General features: G+C 42.6%; 1 protein-coding gene across 3 annotated transcripts in view; it reads right to left on the reverse strand.

The window, feature by feature from the left end:
• Positions 1 to 25,981, reverse strand: part of CORO1C (coronin 1C) — a 110,726-nt gene that overhangs the window by 66,751 nt on the left and 17,994 nt on the right. The window contains exon 1 of one of the 3 annotated variants that reach the window (XM_073672391.1): positions 13,560 to 13,703. The exons of 1 other annotated variant lie outside the window; for it this stretch is intronic. In XM_073672391.1, the coding sequence (XP_073528492.1) occupies positions 13,560 to 13,656 (97 nt within the window). In that variant the 5' untranslated portion in view covers positions 13,657 to 13,703. Of the gene's footprint in view, positions 1 to 8,323; positions 8,549 to 13,559; positions 13,704 to 25,981 lie in introns of those variants that run through there. One more of the 3 variants, XM_073672400.1, reaches the window with a different exon arrangement.

Raw genomic sequence — 25,981 nt, forward strand, 5'->3', positions numbered from 1 at the left:
AATGAAAGGTACCACAACAGGGAGTGATTTGTTCACCGAAGTAAATGCATCCATGGACAAACTGGGCCTAAAATGGAACAAATTAGTAAGTGTTATAACCGATGGCTGTCCAAATATGACAGGGAAAAACGTTGGACTTTTGAAGCGGATGCAAGATAAAGTGAATGAAATAAACCCAGAACAGAAATTGATATTTTTGCATTGCATTATTCATCAAGAAGTGCTGTGCAAGTCGGTGCTAAAAATCAGCCATGTTGTTGATGTTGTAACTAAGAGTTAATTTTATCAGGGCAAGAGGGCTGAATCACAGACAGTTTGTTGCACTATTGGAGGAGCAAGAAAGTGAACATAGTGACATAGGCTACCACACCACTGTGAGATGGCTCAGCCTTGGAAAGGTGCTTAAAAGAGTATGGGACCTGAGAGCTGAGATTCAGGATTTTTGTAAGATGAAAGGCAAAGACATCCCAGAGTTCTCAGATAAGCACTGGATGGCAGATCTGGCCTTTGCCATTGATGTGACTACACTAATGAATGAGCTAAATAGCAAGCTCCAAGGCAAAGGCCTCTTTGCACATGAAATGTTCAGCTTGGTGACAGCTTTCATGAGAAAGTTGAAGTTTCTTTCTAGCCAATTGAAGGACAAAATTCTCACTCACGTGCCAACACTGAAAGAAGTCACACCATCAGCTGATCACCTCGACAAGTATTCATCCATGTTAGCGGCTTTATATGATGAATTTTCCAGAAGATTTGAAGACTTCAAAGGAGTTGAGAGTGAAATGCACACGATTTCCTCTCCCTTTGCATGCTGTGTGGATAATGCACCCAGTGATGTCCAGTTAGAACTCATTGATCTGCAGTCTGACAATCTACTGGCAGAGCTTTTTAAATCAGTATCACTGCTGGAGTTTTATTCTTCTCTCAAAGAGGAAAACTTTCCAAACATAAGGAGGCATGCTCAGAGGATGTTGGTTCTCTTTGGATCTACCTACGTATGTGAACAAACATTCTCACTGATGAAGTTCAACAAATCCAGATACAGATCCTCTCTCAGTGATGATCACTTGTGTGCTGTTCTTCGCATATCCACCTCAGATATTGAACCTAACTTCAATGAACTTGTTCAGGCCCAAAACAGGCTAGATTACTCTCATTGAACATTTTCATGTTATTGAAAGGTTTAATTTTCTGTTCTTTACGAAGTTAAAGGGATGCCGTTCGTTAAAAAACTAACATGATATCTTGACCTAAAATAGCAAGTTTTTTCCAAACACTGTTAAAGTTAACAATTTTCTAAAGTGAACAATCACAAGCTGGTTGCAGTTCAACATCTTATCATTAAATAATGATGTAATTAGGTCCTCCGTATTTTCATTGTATTTTAAATCTTTGCATTGTTTAACATACTGTTTGTTTATGAAAAGATAGCATATGTATATATACAGTATTGGGTAGAACGGAGTTAATTATATTAGTCCGGCCCTCTAAAACCATCCCAATTTCTCATGAGGCCCCCTGGCAAAATTAATTGCCCACCCCTGATCTAGAGTGAGCCTCAGCTCATAGTCGAGGTGTCATGTCTATATTAACTTGTTGCTCTGGGCTAATGCCTTTATACTAAATCCCACACTGGACAGAGCTTTCAAAACTATGTGGTTTCTCCATGAACCTCCTTATGAGTTACTCTTTCAAGATAGGTAATTCACTCATATTGGGTAGTACACATTTTCTCTAAATGATGAATGGATATTGCTCCTCCATTGTTTTTACACTGTGTGCTTCTGAGTGATCCTCATTGTTCACATTTAATATTTTTCAATAAAGACTTTGCATTTTCATGATTTGGGACGTCTCTTCGAAGTTTTATTTCCTTTAAAGGTCTAAGAGCTTGTAAGGCAATGTGCACATACTATAGTGTGGTTTGTCCTGATGAACAAGTGGCATACTTCGCAACGTGTTGACAATTAAACCGCTATTAAAACTCTTCGATCCAGAGATCCAAAATACCAGTATTGCCAGCAGCGCAAAGTAAAACCCCAAAACTCCTTTACCCACCTTTAATTGAGGGTTTGCAGCAGCTGCTTTCTAAAAATACGTAGTTTACTGTTAGGGTCACAAAAACGTACCAGGTGATCAATTGCATTTTTTTTTTTTTTTTTTTTCAATTTCTCATGACATTGGATAAGACCCCATTTGCGCTAATTGTTTTTCCTGCAACTTCTACTTCATTCAGTATGATGGAGCAGACGGACACACATTGTACTCCGTTTGGCCTTTGTTATGGGGGCATCTGTATTTTTTTTTTTTTTTTTTAGGCGGATACAAAAGCGTTGTTAACCACGTTATAGAGTCTGCCTCAAAATGAAGACCACCCCCAGAACTGAAGCCAAAATGAGAGAAAGGTGACAGTCTTCCCCATTACATGGACTCATTCGAATCACATTTTTAAACGAGATTTAGCTGAAAACCCCAATTTAAGTGCTTAGCATAAGCGCTGTACAAATGTGAACTAGGTCCAAGTAATTTAAAAAGGTTTAGTTTGTACTGTGAAATTTAGTGACCGAACCCATTTAAAGCATGGAAAAAAAATATTAAAATTTGTTTAACTAGTCTTCTTCAAAAGATCTGTCAATAATGAAAGTTTAGGTGGGACAGAAGTCATTGTAAATGCTTTTGCTCAGATGACTCGAGGCAGGTGCGACATCCTCCCACATCAAAACAACATCCACATGTTATTAGACTAGTGAGACTGCTGGATCTGGTGCGGTCTGAAGAATCCCACCCACCTTGGGTTCACTCAGCCAGCAAATGACAGGATTGAAAGCAGATGACTGTCAGAATACCAGCATTTTCCATGGCTAAGATTCCACCAGTCGTTCTAATTGTTCCAGCACGAGTCGTGTTTACACTACAGTAAATATGGCGTAGCCATCAAGGTTTCTGGATGCATGCATTCAGCTCTAATTAGGGCAAGGTTGACTTTACTATGCAAAAGGTCTAGGTCTCCCAAACCCTTCAAGATTACAGCATGTCATTGCTAGGAGAAACAAGACAAATGGTAATATAAACCAGGATAATGAGTCACTTTAGGGACTACACTGGAAAAAGCAATGTGACTGATAAAGAGGAGAGTATCACAACGATACAGTGCCATGGCGGTACGGAGCAACACAGGTCTTTACAAGTGGACTATGTGTGGTGTCAGCAGATAGCACACGGTCGTTACAGGAACTAAATAGTCTTATAACAGAGCTGGAGAAATCTCAGCAGCCAGGTAAATCGTTCCATTTCAGAAATCAGCTCAAATTAATTTTTTTTGTTGATGCCTATGAAAGTTAAGAGTAACAGTAAGGGTATGTTCACACCAGGCAGATCTCTGCCACTGGTCCCACAGCTGAACGGAGCTTGCAAAAAAAAAAGTTTATGAACATGCAGCAGAAGTTGCCACATTCACGTGTATTTTCTGTCACAAGTTTCAGAAAACACATGACAAGGGAACAAACCCAAATCCTCTAACAGTCTTAAGCCCCCTTGTCACGTCCATATATTAACAGTACCGGTGCAATCAGTGTCTTGGATCAGTGTGCCATCAGTGTTTCACCGGTATGGCAAAAGACAGAAATTACACAGCTTCTCCTAAACTTCACAATGTTAAAACACGTACAGCACACAGAAGCCATCCGTGTGCTGTACAGACTTTTCATGGACCCATAGACTTGTATTGTCCCTTGTCATCCATGATGCTGGTAAAAACATGGACATGTGCACATGTGGAATCCATGAAAAAAAAAAAAAAAAAACGGATGGCACGCTTACTGCAAACAGACATGTCAAAGAGACCTTTGGTCTTATTCACAAACCCATGCCTGATTTATCATTTTTATAGAACAGATCTGTGAAAAAGACAGCACATGGGTGGCTTCCATATGCTGATTTTTTTTCTAACTCAGAGTTGAATGTACATATCTGATCCTCAAATACAAGCCAGAAAAGGAATACATTAATAGCCCACTGACTATTCAAACCAAGTACAGGAGCTTAGCGCATCATGGCAGGGCCAGTTCTTTAAATACACCTTCCCACCTATCTCTGCCTCTATGAAGCCAGAGCTGTCAAAGAAGAGGGTGGAGACAGGGAAAACAAGCAGGTGGGAAAATGTATTTTCAAATGATTGGCCCCGCCATGAACCCCCAAGCACCTGTACTTAGTTTGAGCAGTCATTCTGTGCTGACAGTCCCTTTGAGCCCCATTCAGCTGATGCTCCCATACACACAGGAGAGTTCGATAAACCATGCACTCCTGTGTTCTCTTTGAGAAAGATGCCATTAGTCAGAGACATATCTCCATATCTATATGGAAGAACAATGCGATCAACCGTACGAAATCGGACATTCACTAATGAAACCCCATGTCTGACCTTCGGCAGGGCCCGTCGATATCAGTCTTATGTGTATGGGAAATTTAGTTATTGTACTGTGTGGTATTTATCACAAACATAAAACACAATCAGTGAAGGCCTGACAACGAGATCTTCCTCCAATCTGAAGAACATACAGTAATTTCTCTCAGACTAAAACAGCACTCATACATCCGTGTGTCATGCTCCAAGTTCAAACCACGATTCACAGACTGGTCACAAGTCTCCTGACTCGAACACGACAGCCTCATAGGCATATATCAGATCAGGGGACCCCCAGCTAACTCGTGAATCACGACACTGACCCAAACACACAAATGTGTGAATACAGCTTAATCCTGAATTCAGCGGGCGTCATTTCACAGACTGCAATAACTGGATTGACCATGGGTCTCCTAATCCGAATTTACAACCTCATATACGCCTGTGCGGCTGTAAGATCTGGTCAGGATACAGTCGGCCAGTCTGGGCATTGCCTTCCATATATGGACCCTGAATTATGAGGCTCAGGATGTGGACTAGAAGACTCCATACCCATTAGATGAAAGTTGGCTGAACCAGTCAATTTTAATGTTGTTGGGGAGAGAAAGAGCAAACAGGAGGCATTTCAAAGCTCGATCCTTTTATTTTTCATGGAATATAATCCATGGCAAGGGGTATGAGGCAGCGCCTTTCTCCTCTCGACCTCTGTGTGCTCACATTTATGGGGATGTCGGCAGTGATGGCTGCCAAATGAAAGTGTGCTCTATACCTAGCTCAAGTGTATGGGCAGCTTGAGGCCTTGTTCACATGTCAGTGTTTAATTTAATTAATTTTTAAATGTGAACAAAAGTGCTACTTCGGTCCATTTTGCAGACAGAAAGCATCCATTCAAGTTAAGTCGACAAAAAAAAAAAAAAAAAAAAAGACACACATAGCACACGATAGAAATTAATACATAAAACACAAATAATGAAAACCAGTCCTTAGGTGTGCTAACCTTCAATGAAGTGACAATCCAAAAGTGGCTTACGATCACCAAAAGAAAGGAAACTGCTCACTCCTATTTTCAAGTTCAGTGAGTTTTTATAAACCAAACCCTTTACCATCGGACGAACTCCATAATTTAGCACCTGATACAGACACCAGTCATGTGGATTGTGTTTTTTTATGGCCCCAATTAACATCATATGGATCTATAACCCTGTTTGTTCAGGTTGGAAGACTTGAAACCATAATAAAGATGGTAAAATAAGTCCAAATTTCGATGGTCTAAATGAGACCTCAAATGTGATGGGCCATTAAGTACATGTAGTCCACCTTACTGTAAAAAAGGGGAGAAAAACCAAACACTGGAGACAAAAAAATTAGTTACTAAGCATAAGCTTTTATTTATATACACACCTGCAAATATTTACAGTAATACAGCTGCACAAATCTCCATAAAATAAGAGCAGCATCAGACACGGTGTAGTTTTTTTCTTTGCCGATAGAGTACAAGGTTGACTCACAGAAATGCTTGGAACAGGGAGCCAGAATAAAGGGAGCAGATGCACTGGCTCAGGGTAACAAATGTCCTGCACACATTTTCAGGCTCAGTGAATACGTGTATGCAGTCTGCTTTCATATGCATCATTTCTGGATGCTATATCTGCTCCGCTTTGTGCGTACACTGCCCAATGGTTAATGGTCAGACTCGGGATGCATATCAGGTCATACTCCCCCTAAGAGCAGCAGGGATGAATGGATGCCAGATACCATGGAAACAATAGGCTCTGGCAAGTTTGACCCATGTTTTCCCCATAGAAACTACATTACTGAACGGATCAATTGAGAGATAAATAGCATCTACAGGTAGCTTTGGGAATTAGGCTTTCTGGGTCATGTCAAATCAACATAGAATTTTCTGTATAGATACAAGAGCTTCCTTGTAAAATTGGTAGAAATATATGTTATTTCTACAGTATGTTTAGTACCGGTGTATTGAGGATTTTAGTAGCTCATGCGACTTGCTCTCCAAGTAAGGAACTAAAGAAAATCTTTATAGGTGGGTTTTATTCACTCCACTAAATAACTATCTAAAGCCGGGGGAAGTCTTCTGTCAAGCACAGGATGTGTGTGTGTGTGTGTGTGTGTGTGTGTGTGTGTGTGTGTGTGTGTGTGTGTGTGTGTGTGTGTGTGTGTGTGTGTTGACAACCGTTCAAAGCTTGCATCGTATTTGGAGAAATGTCTGACAATATGGACACAACTGAAAACGAGCAGTGCAAGTATATCTTAATGTGGCCGTACAACACAGATAGTGGAGCATGCATGTGTTCTCAGCGGGGAATAAGCCACTGCCGGACATCTCTATTGGCGCTGCTCTGCCTTGAGGACAAAAGCACGGGCATATTGAAATTCAGCATGCACAAAACTCCTTTTCCCCCACAATATCTGCTGCTGGGAAACAGTAGGTAGACACGCACACAGATATCCACACCAAAAGTGATGCTTTTTGGCAGGGCTTTGGAGTCGATAAGCCAAACCTCCGACTCCACAGCACTGCCTCACTACGGAGCATGTACATAAAGTGCAGCACAGATTCGTCCAAATTTATTATAGATTTTAGGAGTCAGCCCATTTTATGACGACTTCACAGCCCTGCTTTTTGGCCATATTCATACAATGTATATGGCCACCTTTTGACTATTCATGGCCATGTCTTGAACCAAGACCAAACACATAGTACACCTAGACAACAGAATAATACGCGGAAGGTGGCAATCCCCCCCCAATGAGCAGTCATTTCCAACATAAAAGGTGGACTAGACCTTTCAGTGACCTACATATATGAAGAGTGAGAGCCATAAACCACTATTACTGTTGTGCTGAACTGTTATGTTATAAAATATACAGTAACTACAATAAATAGTGGGAACGTAAATAAATATATCTTATCCTAAACAAGGCCAAGTATTTACAGCAGTACATAGCAGCTCAAAGGCCACATGAGTGGCACGGATATGGGCACAGTCACTGCAGTATCTATGGTACAAGCACAGGCTCGTTTTTGGTGGCTGGAATCTGACACCCCCTACCCTCCATGCCTGGTATTCTCCTTTAGAAACCCATATGAATGAACTAACATATATAGAAATGGGCTACAGGCAATGTCACATGTTACCCACACCCTTTTAACAATTACTAATGTGCAAAAAGGGTTAAGCACATACCACTGATCCATATAACACACCCAGTACATCTACACCTCCATCCTGAGGAGATATCGGCATTTACAGCTTGGCCCCATCCAAGACTACACCCATTACCGGCTAACCTGGATCAAAGTCCCAAAGAAGCATGAAAAGCACTGGGGTAGAATCACCAAGTATGTACTGGAACATATGGAGACTCCTTTATCATATGTAAATGTAGCTAGACGTGTAGACTGAGCCAAACCAACCATTATATGGCTATTCTCACCAATCCTGAAGGATCGAGGTGCCCCCAACCCCCGCCCAGATGCCCTGCAGCTAGTGCACCCACCATACAAGATGAAAAGGACCAATTAATGCCAAAATAATATTCACACATCAGAGCCCCTCCTTCATTAGGATGCAAGTAGGACACAAGGGGCAAGTGGAGAGGAGACAGAATGGCGATACAGACAGACACACATTGAGACTCCTGCTCCCCATCCTATTGCTGACAATGAGGGGCAGATCGCCCTTCACTGATCTCCCATTGTGATCTATGGGCTCCGTGCAGCTGGACATCTGGCTCCCGCATTGCTGCATGTTCCGCCCTGTGCACACTGCACAGATCCGCGCCGCGTCACGCTACATTACTCCAATCATTGGACAAGTAGTTACCATTGATTGATCCGCTGAGCCCGGAGCGCACACAGCACTGCAGCCCCGCACATGCAACATCCCTGGGTCTCACCTATCAAGCAGTCTGACTTCCTTGGAGCCCTCCGGTGAGGCGCCGCCTGCACTCCGGTGCTTTGCTATGGGAAGGTGGTGGCCTGTGGATGCGGGGCTTCAGGGCTCAGACTCGGCTCTCCCCGTGTTCTTCCTCCTCCCTCTCTATCGCACCGAGTGTTCCCCGTAACCGGAAACGCAGCTCGCACAACTCCCCCTCCCGCCGCTTCAAACAGGCAGAGCACACAGCCAATCACAAGCCTGGAACAGACGGTCGGGCGCTACCATAGCCGGCACTACATTGCCGTCGTCCTCCGCGCGGTGAGACGACCGATGGGGAGGAAACGTAATATAGTCCCCAGTTGTTATGCTGATGTGGTTACTGGTGGCGTATTTACTTTATATCATCACTAAGCAATGACTACACAATTGCTTGAGCTGCTGTCTGGAATTTGCATCTAAAAATATAACACGGGTCCTATATCACTGCCTCTTCTAAATGTAAAGCAAATGGTTTCATTGGATAAATGCTGGCTTCTGACATTGAAAGAAGACTGCAAATGTAAACTATAGAAATACTTGGTCCTAACCCTATGGCTTTTGTCTCATAACTACACCAAAATGCGCCAAAACAGTGCCAGCCGTGGTGCCCTCCAACGTCTGGCTTCCCAGGGGGTTTTCAGGAGTTGTTGGAGTGGATCCGCTCCAAACACCACCTCAAAAAACGGTTCCAACACGGCTCCTATTCATTTCAATGTTAATAAAAATAAAACTACAAAAAAAAAAAAAACACTTCAGGAAATGAAAAAAAAAAAACTTATCCAAAATCTTCCAAAAGGGAGCCTATTACTGCACTGGAAAACTCATTGGCCGCGATTTAGGCCATGTTCACACGCTCAGTATTTGGTCAGTTTTTTACCTCAGTATTTATAAGCCATAACCAGGAGTGGGTGAGAAATACAGAAGTGGTGACGGGTTTCTATTTTACTTTTCCTCTGATTGTTCCACTCCTGGTTTTTGCGTAAAAATACTGAGGTAAAAAACCTCACTAAATACTGAACGTGTGCACGTGGCCTTAATGAGGGGCATTTTGGAGTAGATGCCAAATTCAGGGTGGAGTAGATGCCAAATTCAGGGTGCATAGCCAGGAATGCGACTCCTGTCAGAGACTGGGATAATATTTCTGCCGTAAAATAACGCAAATACTATGACAAATTTTCAAAAAGAAAAGCAGAAAAAAAAAAACCTCAAATGTCCGAAGATACGACCAACAATGAGGAACGCCTGAAAAAGCACTCAGAAAACACTCTAAAGAATCTTCCTATTCATTTGCACTCAAAAACGTGTTTGTTGGTCATACGTTCAGGCAAGTGATTAAAAGTAGTGAGCTGACCATTCTTTATGCATTTTCCACAATGAAACCTCTCCATATCTTACAATAGAAGTTAGCGAGAAAGCTATAAAATGCCCGGAAGACGCCAGAGAACGCTGAAGAAAAACATTAACAAAACGCTTCAGGAAATGATAAAAATGCTTTGGGGTAAAAAAGCAATTCCCCCTTGAAAAACTCTACATTTTTGATTGATTGAAGAAAAAAAAATATCCTTGTGTGAACATTGCCTTACCAGAGGGTACGCTCTATGGTAGAGAAGTTACTGCACAGCACCAGGTTATCACAGCACTTTGCAGGCTAAATCCCTAATAGGCACAATTGGCCCATATAAAGGGGTTGTATACATTTTAAATGGTAAAATTGCAGTGTTTGTAAAATAGACATCTTTATAATTTACCTCTTTAGTGTCTCTGTTTTCAAAAACATGGATTTTTAATGCTATTAGTGTACTGCTTGTTGCCTAGGATATGGGATACCACTACAGTCAGATAGACGGTTTCCTTGGCAATGAGCACAGTGCTTACAAGCTCTTTGCTATAGAGCTTGTAAGTACTGCTCTGAAGCTGGCTGGATCTCTGGAATATATCAATGGCCCAAACTGTCAATAAGCAAGAGGCCAGGAGGTAAGATAGCGGTGTGCTCCTGAAGACAGAACATGGAACAAAACCCGGTAAGCCCACAACACGTCAGAGTATTTTACGAAGAGCATCCCTAAACCCTAATCCTTTTTGCACTCCAGTTCGTTGTATTGAACAAAATCAGTACTTTTGGCAGTATGTCCATCTTAGAATGGTAACTACGGTTAATAGTGCCAACTTGTGCCAGGCTTAAAAGGGTTGTGCAGCACCTTTCATTTTCTCACCGGAAGTTGAGAGACAATGCTGAATACCAGGTAGGACAGATGCTGATTAATGATGAGCGAACGTGCTCATATGACGTGTTATCCGAGTATGCTTGGGTGATATCTGAGTATTCTGGGCATGCTCTGCTAATATGTTTGATCCCCTGCGGCGGTAGACAGACGCAACACATGCGGGGATTGGTTGACAAACAGGCAATCCCCGCATGTGTTGCAGCTGTCTACCGCAGGGACTCAATGATTATCAGAATATGCACAAGATACTTGGATAATACCCAAGCATGTTCGGATAACACGTTATCCGAGCACGTTCGCTCATCATTAAAATACATAGAACATGTTCAGAATGCCTATCGGACAGGCATTGTCCTACCAGGCATGCAGCAACATCTATCCCCCGATGCGGAAGTAAGAAGTGCTGCTCGGCTCCTTTTAAATTTAAAAAAAAAATAAATAAGATTACAGACTTTCTTTACATTGTGTTGTCTTTACATTCCTCCAGGAAGAAAAGTTATCAGCCAATGAGCAACCATTCACATGTTACTTAGCTTCCTGGCATTGATTGTTATCAGCATCACCAAGGTTGCCACCTCTTCAGCAATTTTTTTTTGGACCGCTAAAAATTACGGATACAGACAATTTTTTTTTTTCAAACAAATACCCCTCCCCTTTAGGCTTAATGCCCACGATGCAGAAATGAAGCAGAAATTTTCCTGAGCATTTCTGCATCTCTTTGGCAGAAAAACACATGCGGTTTTTGACGCTTTTTTGCATATGTATTTGCCATGCGTTTTTCCAATGCATTGTATAGGCAAATACGCATGCAGACACACACACAAGAATTGGTCATGTCCGTATTTTTTCTGCGAGTAAAATCCGTGCAGAAAAAATCCTGACCATTTGCACAGAACTTGCAGAATGTCATTGGAAGTCATGGGATAAGGTAAGCAATGCGTTCCTGGAGCGTTTCCGCGCTGCAAATCCGCACCAAAAAACGCATCATGGGCACACAGCCTTATAGTGAGCACTCCATCTCACAACTTTTGAAACGTCCCCAACATAATGGCCTTGAATCACAAAGACCCCAATATTAATGGAGTTGTCCTTAAAGGGAATCTGTCAACAGGTTTTTACTAACCCTGTCTGTGTGACTGTTCACATGACCTACATTTTTTGTAAATCGATTGGTCCACACAAAAACAATGGAAACTTGTCTGTTTTTGATCATAGACACAAATCAAACAACGCCAATGCAAGTTTATGGGTCTGGGACATCCTAGTTGCATCTCAGTACTGTCTGATTTTCATGTTTGTTTATTAGAAGCCTTTTAATGCAGAAAACAGTGCTGAAACTCTTCTTGGAAAAACTGAAGCATTGACCAAATACTGATGAAAATTGGTCAGTTTTTTGCATACAAGAAAAATCACTTATGTCTGAATGAGCATTTTAGGATAGCAGTGGAGAGAGTTGCAGCTCTACAATGAAGGCATGGCAGAAAGTAACAACAGTCTCAGGAAGGGCAGAGAAAACAGGCTATGGAAAAGGAGGAAAGTATATAAAGAGGGAAATAAGTGCAGGATAGAAGTTTTGCTGATCTATGAGCTGACAAGGGGTAAATTCTATCATACGTAAGAAAAACATTTTTCCATGTCAAAGATGTCCATAGCCTTTCAGAACAATTTTTCAACATATATGTCTCAATGGACAGAGGTATTTACACTTCAAAAGGGAAGGGAAAAAAACAGCTTTTGTGGACTGTCCAGAAATTTATAAATGATTGCCATCCTTAATCAATGCTGGAGATCTTTCAAAGAGGTTTTATTTTTCAAATAAAATCTGTTTGTCAAAAGTTAACTTTTCTTGACTAGAGTTAATTGTCGAGATGGAATCATACAGGATAGCATAAAATACAATAACATACTGTACTATCAGATGACCAGTTTTGGTCTAGGTGCCACCCTAATCCACAACACACTGAAAACAGATCGCTCACAGACCAACACTAGTCAATGATCGCACAAACGATTTTTCACACGGACTATATGTCTGTGTGGAAATCTCAGCATACACCATCAGACTCTGCCCTACGAATGAGTCTGATAGCTTGAATTGTACCTAAAGGCAGCACAATACGTATTTTCGACAGTTAAACAAAATGGTGGGCAAACACGTCACCATGTTACCATGGCCTAAAATTGAGTCTGATGAGAGGGTGAGAAACTTACAAATCCAATGCACAAAGTTGTGAAAATTACTGAGATTATGAGTAAAGACAGTGCATAATTATGGAATATAAGGTCTTTGCAGGAGATCTGAGTATTGTGTTTGTCAAAAAAAAAAAAAAAAAAGCTGTCTCAAGGGGGCTTAATAATTTTAAGTGGATATTCACTTTATTTTAACAAATAGGTTTCAGACATCACTTTGTGGCATTTACTAATATGTATCCAATATAGGTTCTCCTCCTGTTCTTATTACTGCAGCTTATATCATAGACTGAACAGGGTTCCGGTCCACAAAACGGCTGCTGCTGGAGGAGCAAGTGACCCGACCTGTCCATCAGATTTTCCTATTGAAAAACAGCTTTCCTAGTTGCAGCACATTTTAATTGGAGGAGACTCATGGACAGTCTTGGACACATGCTTCTCCATCAGAAGTCTTTTTGAAAACAGGAGCTCTGTGCAGTCTGATGAGGCTGTGCTAACAAATGCAAGGAGTACCTGTAAGAGTATATTCACACTCACTTTTTTTAGGATTTTTTTGTAGCAGAAGCTCCTCATCAAAAACTTGGGAGTTTTCACTTAGATTCCGCTCCACAAACTCAATGTGAACGTACGTAAATACTATTACATTTGTAAGTGCCACAAAATCATGTCCCTGATACATTTAATAAAATGATACATTTATTGAAATCACCAATACTTTTAAAGTTCCACTCTAGCGGGTTTGTTTTTTTTTATCAACCCATCTGTTAGCCATCAGTAAAGAGTGTACATTAAAATACTTACCCATTTCATCCAGTGAATCCACAACGTAGCTACACCCGGTAGTAGATGTTTTCCTTGCTTCCTCTCTCTTCCACGTCTTACAATCTTCCTTGCACATGCGCAGGGTTAATTGGGAGGTCTATTTAAAGAAATCTGACTCTTTCAGGAGAACCATCTCTTATTTAAGGTAGTTTGTATGCCATAGGAGGCTGTGCTTTACTTAAGCAGTAGGACTGGTTTCTTAATGTGTCATCTATGTTACAGATGTCCAGTTCTAGGAAAGAGGCTATAAAGACTAGACATAAACTGTGTTCTTTCTGTTAGCAATCATTATCTGAGGATTATGTGCATAACACATGTTCCAATTGGCTGATCACAGAAGCTTCACCTTCTCTCCAGTCTGAAGCAGCTTCTTCTTTCCATTGGTTTGAAGTAACAGCTACCAGATACTTTTCAGTTCTTTAAAGGGGCTTCCAGTAAGGCTATGTTCATACACACTGGGTTTTTCAGCGTATTTTGCTGTAGATTTTTAGACAAATTTTCAGCTGCGTTTAGTAATACCAGCAAAGTCTATGAGAAACCAGAATTCTATATTCACACATCTTGTGGTTTTGTTTGGGTTTTTGGAAAATAGAGCATGTCACTTCTTTCAGCCAATTTTTTCACCCATAGGAAGTAATGGGTGGTAAAAAAAAAAAACGCTGAAAAAAACTCACCAAAAAACGCAGGTAAATTTTTTTTCAGCGTTTTTGATGGCAAAATAGAATGGGTTTCTTTTTTTTCACAGAACTTTATGTACATGCATAAATAGAGACAGAAGGACAGTGAAAAAAAAAAACATAAAAAAAACGCAGCAAAACCTGCGTTTTGACACAGCTGATTTCCTGCCAGAGATCAGTTTTGCTGCAGATTTCTGACGTAAAACAAAAACACAACATGTGGGAACATAGCCTTAGATTAAAAAATCTTGTCCGGTTATTGCTCCACAAACTGAGATCAGCTCCAGCATTTCTGATCACTCGGAGGGTGAAATTTCAACTGATTCTGACACTGTCTATGCACAATCTATACCTTTTGTATAATAACAGAGCTCCAAGCCTCCTAAAAGTATGGCTGAGTCTCATAAATATTCTGAAAACAAAGCAAATAAACTAGGCGTCTTTTATTTGGCTAAAAACAAGGAGAAAGTTTTCCCTGGCCATCTGATTCTAAAGAATTATTAGAAAGAATGGCTTAAAGAGAAGGTGCCATAAAAAAAAAATCAACAACTGAAAAAATGTAAAGTATTAATTTTTTTTTTTTTTTTTAAATATTATCATTTATTTTTAATGAAGTAACATATGAAAAATAATTTAAAAAGGTTTGATATTTCCACTTTTAAACACTAGGGGTAGCAGCTGCTGAAATTTGCCATGACAACCTAGTGTATAACTAGCTCACACTAGGACTGCAGTAAATGTGGGCTGAATCTGCTCACATGTCTGATGTCACCACTCTCCTCCCCTTCTGGGTGTTTTCCACAAGATAAGAAAGGATGAAGTTTAGGATCACAGTGAGAAGCCATTTTGTTGGTGACTGCAAAGTGATACTGATAAGTAGACAGTGTCCCACCCCTCCCCCTCCTGACTGATCTGACAATAGAGGCAGCTCTGCCCACAGAGAGAAGGGGAAGATGCTGCGTGCAATGTAAGTAGCGCACTCTCCTTTTTTTTAAGTTGCATTACTTGCACAGCTCTGCTATGGCAGTGTATGCCACCTTAAGAGACGTTACAGTGCCATAGCAGAGCTGTGTCAGTGATCAGGGAACAGCAAGGTGATAATTACTCTGCTGTACTCTGAATATTGTGGTCACAGCGATGATCAGTACTAATAATCCCCGGCTGCTGGTCACCGCCGATGATACTCACCTCACCCCGTACCTCCGCTCGCCGGCACCTGCTGTCACCGCACTGAGTACTGTCTGCAGTGACAGGGAAAACTAGAGCTCGCAGCATAGCTGCAGGCTGCAACAAAATGGCCACAATCTCCTCCCACAGCTGTGACCTGGACAACCCAGGGGGCGTGTCCAGGTCACAGCTAAGGCAGTCTCAATACAAGAGATGGGGTCGGACGGCGACCGCACTCTCTTATGACCAGGGGCTGCGGTATTTAAGGTAAGTGTCGTGCTCAGACACTTACACACCCCCAAATACAAATGGCATCTCCCAATAGCTGAAGAAAATATTAATAAATAAAAAATAATTAAAACAGTGAATTTAATTTTGTATTAAAAGTAATTGATTATATAATCAATAATTAATAATACAAAAATAATAATCGCAGCATCTTCCCTTTAAGCCAGACAAGAGAATTGATCAAGAGTCTTTAAAGCTCTCTATAAATAGATCCCAAAGGTGTTGCTGAATGAGAATCTCTGCCTAAAATCGATCTTGGAGTGGCCAAGTTATCTAAGAGGTTCATATTCTCATCAGATGGCGCTTCTCTACTCAAGGAACGGTGGTCATGTGACCGCAAGCATATGATATGCATCTCCCGGCTGCTCGCAGCAGAACTACCCCGACTGGCAGCGCCACTGACCTCCATGCGGCTACCGTCGGGAGATCAGTGGCTAGGGCCGCTGATCTCCCGACGGCATGTGTGAAGGGAGGACCGGGGAGCGGCACCGGCGGTCGGGATACTTCTGCTGCGAGCAGCCGCTCATCTCCTGGCTGCTCGCAGCGGAAGTACCCGCACAGGCAGCACTGCTCCCCGGTCCTCACTAATACGACCCGCTGATTGGTTGCGGCCGCCGGCCGCGACCTATCAGCAATATTGGCGCCAAATTTAAATACCGCTCTGCTGATTGGTCGTGGCCGCCGGCCGCGACCTATCAGTGATTTTGGCGCCAAATTTAAACACCGCTCTCCGGTCCTCAGTAATACGGTTCGCTGATTGGTCGCAGCCGCCGGTCGCGACCAATCAACGATATTGGCGCCAAATTTAAACACCGCTTTGCTGATTGGACCCGGTCGGCCGCATACATATTCTAGAATACCCGATGCGTTGGAATCGGGCCAACATCTAGTATATATATAACCATTGTGTATATAGTGTATTGTCTAGTGTGCCCTTAAAGCGATTAAATATATAATTTAACTTTAGGCTGCTCTTTTATCTCGATCCACGAATCCACACGTCCGTGTTCTCAGTTTTAACTTTTTATACTACCCGGGCTGGTTTCTGGCCCGATATACACTGTGTGCAGAATTATTAGGAAAGTTGTATTTTAGAGGATTATTTTTATTATTGATCAACAACTATGTTCTCAATCAACCCAAAAGACTCATAAATATCCAAGCTGAATATTTTTGGAAGTTGGAGTGTTTTTTTTTAGATTTGGCTATCTTAGGAGGATATCTGATTGTGCAGGTAACTATTACTGTGCAGAATTATTAGGCAACTTAATAAAAACCAAATATAATCCCATCTCACTTGTTTATTTTCACCAGATAAACCAATATCAGTGCACAATATTTAGAAATAAACATTTCTGACATGCAAAAACAAAAACCCAAAAAATTAGTGATCAATATAGCCACCTTTCTTTATGATGACACTCAACAGCCTTCCATCCATAGATTCTGTCAGTTGCTTGATCTGTTTTCGATCAACATTGCGTGCAGCAGCCACCACAGCCTCCCAGACATTGTTCCGAGAGGTGTACTGTTTTCCCTCCCTGTAGATCTCACATTTTATGATGGACCACAGGTTCTCTATGGGGTTCAGATCAGGTGAACAAGGGGGCCATGTCATTATTTTTTCTTCTTTTAGACCTTTACTGGCCAGCCACGCTGTGGAGTAGTTGGATGCCTGTGATGGAGCATTGTCCTGCATGAAAATCATGTATTTCTTGAACAATAGCGACTTCTTCCTGTACCACTGCTTGAAGAAGTTGTCTTCCAGAAACTAAACTGTCAGTAGGTCTGGGAGTTGAGCTTCACTCCATCCTCAACCCGAAAATGTCCCACAAGTTCATCTTTGATGATACCAGCCCATACCCGTACCACACCTCCACCTTGCTGGCGTCTGAGTCGGAGTGGAGCTCTCTGCCCTTTACTGATCCAGCCTCTGGCCCATCCATCTGGCCCATCAAGAGTCACTCTCATTTCATCAGTCCATAAAACCTTTGAAAAATCAGTCTTAAGATATTTCTTGGCCCATTCTTGACGTTTTATCTTATGTTTCTTGTTCAAAGGTGGTCGTTTTTCAGCCTTTCTTACCTTGGCCATGTCCCTGAGTATTGCATACCTTGTGCTTTTTGATACTCCAGTAACGTTGCAGCTCTGAAATATGGCAAAACTGGTGGCGAATGGCATCTTGGCAGCTTCACGCTTGATTTTCCTCAATTCATGGGCAGTTATTTTGTGCCTTTTTTGGCCAACACGCTTCTTGCGACCCAGTTGGCTATTTGCCATTAAACGCTTGATTGTTCGGTGATCACGCTTCAAAAGTTTGGAAATTTCAAGACTGCTGCATCCCTCTGCAAGACATCTCACAATTTTGGACTTTTCAGAGCCCGTCAAATCTCTCTTCTGACCCATTTTGCCAAAGGAAAGGAAGTTGCCTAATAATTAAGCACACCTTATATAGGGTGTTGATGTCATTAGTCAACACCCCTCCTCATTACAGAGATGCACATCACCAGATTTACTTAATTGGTAGTTTGCTCTCAAGCCTATGCAGCTTGGAGTAGGACATGTATAAAAAGTATCATTTGATCAAAATACTCATTTGCCTAATAATTCTGCATGCGGAGTAATCCCGTTAACGGATCGGGCTTATATCTATCGAGGAACTGGTGGCAGTCCTACCGGGCTGATAAGGTTCTGTTTCACTGGTGCTAGTGAAAGGGGCCTCTCAGCCTGTCAGGGTTGTGAGCGAGTGTGGTGCCACGTCAGTGGCTGCGTGGGCCACATCCTCTCACTTCCCATGCCTCCCTGGGCCCGTGTGGACAGGGGGTGTATTTGTAAAACTGTGCCAAGCTGATCTTACGTGTCCCCAGGGGGTGCAGAACGTCACGTTGGTGCAAATGAGGAGACCGTACCACGTGATCCCTCCAACGTAATAGTGACGTCAGACGAAGTGGCGAGGTGTAGGATCATCACACCTACCTCAACAAATTTCTCAAAAAAAATTATTTCAAAATGGAGACAATTTGCTCAATAATTGCCATCTTACAGAATGGTGACTTTATGGCCATCATAGATCTATGTGATGCTTATCTCCATATCTTTATGTTGTTTTTTCAAAGGAAATATCGCAGAGTGGCGATTCTGATGAATTCTCAGAAATTAAATTTCCAAGTTACAGTAGATGCCTTCAGTTCAGGATCTGAGTCACCTTGTGTTTATGAAGGTAGACGGCCGTAATACTGACAGCAGCCCTCAGACTTCAGGACACTCTCATTAACCCCAACCTAGCTGACTGGCTTATCGAAGATTCACCCGAGCAAGAACTGCATCTTCATCTCAAAACCACATTACGAGCCATAGATTCTTAGTCAACAGGGAAAAAATGTTAACTCAATTATCAAGAAATAATCAAGAAATAGTACTAAGATGGGACAACAAGATTCACAACATGGATGTCAATCTTCTAATCTTCAGCAATAAAATGTTAATCAGAACAGAAAAGGTTGGGGCGTTCTTGTCCAGGAATCATGAGTTCAGGGAAGATGGTCTCCCATAGAGAAGTTTCTTTCTTCTAATCTCATAAAAATAATCACACCTGAGCAATGCGTTACTACTAGTTTCTCCACACAAGAGGCGTCTTGAAGCTGTCAAGGGTTTTGTATGAAGTATTAATTAAATTTAAGTAAGCATGTTCAATACTTTTTTCCTGTGTCATTTCTCATTATTACACATAACTTAATTTATGGACATCTATGGTTTGACTTCTTTGCCTGTGTGGATTGGATGGGTTGTTACCAATATCTGGTGATAATTTCATGTCAATAGCACCTTTAGAAATATATTTACTTAGAAAATTGGTGACGTGTTCAATTCTTATTTCACCTGCTGTATATACTTTGTATAACCTTAGGGACATTATTGCTTTTTTATTTATTTTCTTCAACCTTAGGGATATTATTCAACCTTAGGGATATTATTGTTTATATTTACATGTGCCTGTTGTGTGGGGACCTTTTGGATTATTATATCCATCCCCTGTTTGCTTAACATTTTTAATTGTTTTTAATGTGATTGTTTGTCAGTGTTATTCTGTTACTTACTAAACAATGTCTAATTTTCCAATACTTGGTGTGCACTTTCATATGCTATGCAGCTTCTCTCTTCTCCTTGAGTCCAGTTGGACAATCTAGCAGCTGTCTTTTGTAACAACAAACAGGGTGAAACAAGGAGTCCTATTCAAGCCAGGGATTGTCACCTAATTATATCCTGGGCAGAATCAATTCTCAGGAACGTCTCTGCTGTTCATATTCATGGAACTCTCAATTTCAAAGCCGACTGGTTGAGCCTGAATATAATCCATCTTGGGGAATGTAGTTTGTGCCAAGTCTTCAAATAGAGCTACAAGAAAGTGGGAGTTCCTTAAATCAATGTAATGGCCACCGGAGACAATGCAAATATTCAGACATTAACTCCAGAGAGTGGATTAGCTATAGGCAATATACAGTCTCTCAATATTCTGGAAGATGATTTATATCTCTCCTTCCTCCCCTTTCTTTAATTATGAAGATTATCAAGATGATCAAAGAAGTCTAAGCAGAAGCCATTGCAGTGATTCCATTTTGTCCATCCAGAGCATGGTTATATTGTTTCCCTTCTTCCCAACCACAAGGAGACTTCCATAACCCAACAAGCACCACCTAACTGCCTGAAGACAGAGTGTCAAGAACTAAATAATCACGGTGTTTCAGAGAACGTCATTTCTAGTCTCTTGGCTTCGAAAAGGCCCCTAGTCATAAATTATTCCACAATTTGTAGAATTTTTATTTCCTGTTCTACTCATCAATTTCCAGCTTCCTCATTATCTGTTCTTTTATTCCTCTAGGTGGGCTTTGAGATAGGCTTCAAGTTGAACACACCTGTCAATAATCTATGGCCTGCTTTCCACACAGCAATTCCTTCTTGTGATCTATCTCTGCTTTTGTTTCATCTCATCAATTCCCCTTTTTGGGTCAGATGACCTAGCTTCTATCAAACACCACTTAGAAAATTTGGGGTTTAGTAGCTCTTACTACAGAACCATATTTGCATGATATGACTGATCACCTAGTCATAGGACTTAAAGGTGTTTTTCACTTTTAGAAAAAGTGTACTCCAAAGGATTTCTGTTATGTAAAATAAAAGACCCTTCCCCACTTCAGCACCAGCTGCCTGCCACTGCTTCAGTCTCTGTGTTTTGGCTGCAGTGATGACATCACACCACTGCCACAAGAACCCAGGACCCCAATACTGTGAAGCTTCAGTGCTAACCACTTACCCATTGTGCTGCCCACAAACTCCCCTTGACATTATTTCAGTTGGTTATGCTGGTCAAACACCTGCTCATCTATCTCTACCGTTAACATGGCAGTAATTATATCCAAAGATGATCTGAATGAATTTGCGTTCACACATATTGCAATTAGGTCACAGTTTGGTCTGTAACGACCCTTGAGACTCAGCACGTATGGACAGCTTTTATTCGGTGTTATTTACCTGGGGGCTGTTTAAATACAGGGGCAGAGCTACTGTGTTCAGTGATTATTTTTTTATTTAAAATTACAACCTGTTTCTATTTTTTTCATAGCATTTCTAAAAAAAATACTATTTCATCAACTGCTGTACTGACTTTGGTTTTTGCCTACTCATCATTTCTAGGAATTAGTCATATCCTTATTTGAGCCATGAAAATGACAGATTCCATGAATTATGGAGTTACATTTTTGGACTGGTTTCCATTGATGCTGGTCATTCTAACTAGTCTTCACCTGTAATGTTTAGCTGGCCATACACATTAGGTAAAAGCCAATTGAACACACCAACTCACTATTAATGGCTGATGCCAAAGGAAAATATCTGAGCAAGGTTAATTTCAGCATACCTGATCCTGAGTTTTCGCAAAGGATAGAAGTGTTTGACATCAGCCTATTCCCTCTCCCCATTGTAAAATACATGTTTGTTTATAGTGAAGTCAGGAGAATTAGCAGTTGGCGGAATGAGCAATAACCAACTTCAATGCTTCTTTAAACAAAGGCAAGGTGTTTAAACTTTTTTCATAGTGTTTCTTACAAGCCTATTTTCAATTGTAAAGTGCTGCGGAATATGTTGCCTCTATATAAATAAAATTATTTTTAAAGCCTATGATAAAAGCACACTGAAAAAAACATACCAAAAGCATGCTGCACTTTGAAAAGAAACGTTACTGACACCAAAAGCGCCACTAATACCCGCAAATCCAACTGCTTTCGGTATGAGCAGTATTCAACAACTTGATATATATTTTAAAGAAGACTTCCTAAAAAAATTGAGCTAAATACTGTGTAAAAATCACTGAGCTCCCGAGTCTGCTGTTTTTTTTATTATTTTGTTTTGTGCTGTGTCACTTCATTGCAGAGATATTCACATTTGATGCATTTAGAGCATAATATGTGAAATCTCTGCTTGCAGTTCAACTGGGTGTTTCTTTAGCTATTTCTCTGGGAGCGGGTGTTTTCACCCCTTTTTCCCAGATGCTGTCCATTACATCTCGGCAGCTAATCTAGTAGTCTCAGACGCTGCCATACTGTGATTTGCAGAATCTGGGAGGGATGAAAACGTATGCCCCCAGAGAAAACTCTGAAGAAATGCCCAGTTGGTCTGCTAGCAGGCATTTCACATATTCAGCTCCAAATGCAATAATTGTCAATATCTTTGCATTTGGCCAACACAATGCAAATAGAAAAAAGCTGCAGAATCAGGGGAGCTCAGGAATTTAACTCAATATTTTTTAACTAGTGACATGTACTCCTTAAGGTTCCCTTTAAATTAATATCTGATTTTAGACTTATTAACAAAAATAAGTCCATGAAAATTACACAAAAATTCTACAAAACAGTGATTTCAGCCTGAAGATGGTTCTATAGCGCCAACATATTCCATAGCACTTTACATTTTAGAGGGGACTTGTACAGACAATAAAGACATAACAGAATAACATATAACTCAACGCACACCAAAAAGAGTGAGGGCCCTGGTCGCAAGCTACAATGTATGAGTTGTGTGGACTATTGTGTATGGACTGTTCTTCTGGTTGAAGCCGTTCAAACCTAAGGAGCTTTTATAATTGCCATTTTGATGGATTTTTTAATGCAATTTTTGAGGCCAAAACTAAGGCCAGTTTCACACATACATGAAGCACTGACTATTCTCCCATCAGAAGACCTGGCCTGTCTGCCTGGACTCCCGACCACAGCTAATTGCTTCATAGGTATACAGTACTGTGTAAAGGTTTTAGGCATGTGTGGAAAAAATGCTGCTAAGTAAGAATACTTTCAAAAATAGAAATGTTAGTAGTTTATTTTATCAATTAACAAAATGCAAAGTCAATGAACAAAAGAGAAATTTAACTCAGATCAATGTTTGGTGTGACCACTAGAGATGAGCGGATCAGGCAAAATTCAAATTCCTGTTTGTGCAGATTTTCCCAAGATAATTGATTTCCGGAAAGTTATTCTTCGCAAATTTAATGTCTCTTATTATGTTCTAGGGTATCTCCAGAACCCAGAGCATAATAATCATAAAATGTGAAAAATAAATAAAATCTTGATACTCACCTCACCGTTCACCTCTCCGGCTCCTCTGTTTCTCATCGTCACCAATCCGGTTCTCGCCGCATCTTCAGATCACTGCAGATTGCACTGAAATCAACAACATTGATTAGGCCCGGGAGGGTTCTGTGCATGTGACGCGCCCCTGGGCCTGCTGCTTCGCGCGGCATCGCGCGCACGGGGGAGCTTACCCGGATCCGGATCAGATGGGGGTAGTAGTCTCGTGGCGGTGACCCGGTCCGTGCCCAGGGAGTCAAACTGAGCGGCGATGTATTAGCAGTAGATGTTGTTTAAGTGTCGACTACGCCACCCGTTGAATGCAGCCTTAGGGCTGCCGCTGCAGGACAGTCCGCTGAGGCCGGTGGTACGTTTGTGCAGCGTAGATGGTATAACCCCCAACGGGAGGGGTATGGCCTCAGGGCAGCAGATGTGGATGATGGAGGTAGTGATGGTGCAGCAAGGAGAGTCAGAAACGTATAATGCAGTTTCAGGGTTTTTACTCACAGGTGTTACTTCAGTCACTTCGGCCGGGAGTGACCACCCGAGCCGTGCTGCGTCCACCAGGTGCGGGACTCGGCTAACCCCCAGGCAATTCCGGAGCGTGGTCCTGAGCTCCCCTCTCTCTCTCTCTCTCTCCGGCCGTCCCCACCAGGGATCCACCTTTGTCCGGTTCCCTCGGGTCTCTCAATGGCAAAACCTTTTATGGCTTTCCTGACCCTACTCGTGGTGTACCTTCCTGGTGGATGTGGTGAGGGTCGTGGCAAAACTTGACCACGACCTCCGGTTCCTGACTAAGGATGTTTTGCCTCCGTCAGTTTGGGATCCGGTGCCCTCTTCTGCCAACCCTTCACCCTTTTGGTTCACTCGTGGGATCTCGGGGTTCCCTTTTGTTCTTATGTCTCCGGGCCTCTCTTCCTCCTTCTCTCTGCTTCAGGCCTGGCCCTGGAGCTGGGCCCAGCCGGAGCCACAGCTCCCTGTCAGCCCTCCTGGCTGAACTCTCTCCTGGACTCTCTGACCCTGTTCCTAAGATGGTGCCCACCATATATACTCCCTCTATGTGTGAGCCCAGGTGACTAGCACCCAATGGGCTCCTACCTCTATGCCCAGAGCCCCTCCCCTATCTGCCCCTACACTACTGGGATGTTCCTCCCCCCCTCCCACTCCAGCCAGGGACAGACGCTGTCGTACCTGCACATCTAACTTGGTGGGAGTACCGTTGATCTGTCCCCCGGAAATGGGATGAGTGTAGTGCATGCAGCTATCTGAGCTCAGTCCCACACTCCATCCTTACCCGGGAGTGGAATACCACACCTCTGGTTGAGGTGCAATACCCCTGTAGCAGCCGAGCCCTCGGGGTGCTACATTCCCCCCTGGTAAATCACAGCACGTCCTCGGGCTGTAAAAGAGTAAAACAATATAAAACATACAAAAATATTAAAGTGCACTTACATATAAAACTATAACTCATCCCTTTATGGGAGGTACTTTTCTCTTAAAACGTTACGGGTATAAAACATTTTAACTCTTTTGACGCATAACACATAACTTCCTCATTATTACTCTAGCAGCATATAACTTTCGATATAATCTTGATTTCTGGCCACTGTGCAAATTGGTGACCAGGTAAAAGTGCAACAGTCACAAAAACAGTTCCTTATAAAACCGGTAGGGGGCGCCTTAGGAAGCGCAACTATTTACAGGGTGGCCGCTCTCAGTCCTCGGCCAGTGGGGAAAAAGGGATGGCTGCTCACAGTCCTCAGCCTGTGGGGATAAGGAATGGCTGCTCACAGTCCTCAGCCTGGTTAGGGATAGGGACACACGGGAACAATTCACTAGTCCCAACGGGGACCATATTCTATTTAGCAGCAGTTCTTGTACCCTTACGGGTAACTATGTACAGTTCCACTTTACCGTACTTCAGTAATGGCGTCCTCCTGCTCCTTCCCGCGGGTAGTCTTCAAACCCGTCCGGGTCCTCTTGTTCCTCCTCGCACTGTAGCTCTTCCTCGGTCAGTCGGTGCACATGAAGAGCATATGGTCCCTTAGCACACTGATGCCGGGTGAAGGTGACCTCGTCACCCGGGTAAAGGTCACGTCCTCTGTGTCCCTCCGGCAGATGACTCTCGACATCTCTGCGGGTGACAAAGACGTCGCCGGGGGTTCTGTGATCCCGGATAAAGCCCCAACCGTGCTCCAGTTGGAACTTGATTATGGTCCCGGTGGCGCGGGGACCGTGGGCTGCACGGGGGTTTCGCCGGGTCCGACGTTTCTGCTCCGCACTCTGGACTTGCAGCCGCTCCTCGCGGACCCGCCTCTCCCGCCGTTCCCGGTCAAAGACCTCCAGCTGTTGCCGGCAGCACTCCGCTCGCTGGGCTGCGGCCGCCCGGGTCTCGTGGGTAAACCCAATGAGGTTTTCTCCGGTGGGGTCCCATTCGAATTGGGCCTCCTCCAACGGGAGCGGGACGATCTTGACAGGCGCCGGAGCTGGGATTAGGGGTTCACACAAGGGCCGTTCCCTCCGGAGTCGTGGGTTGGTATACTCCGGTGGCCATTCGAACGGCAGCCCGTCCGGGCTAGTGTGCTGCGCGTACCGGTCCTCGCCCAGTGGTGGCACTGTGGAGGTAGAGGGCGCTGTGGGGGCAGCGGCGCCC

The sequence above is a fragment of the Phyllobates terribilis genome, unplaced genomic scaffold (assembly GCF_046119375.1).
Source record: "Phyllobates terribilis strain yellow unplaced genomic scaffold, ASM4611937v1 Scaffold_1__5_contigs__length_1240528914, whole genome shotgun sequence".
Taxonomy (NCBI): domain Eukaryota; kingdom Metazoa; phylum Chordata; class Amphibia; order Anura; family Dendrobatidae; genus Phyllobates; species Phyllobates terribilis.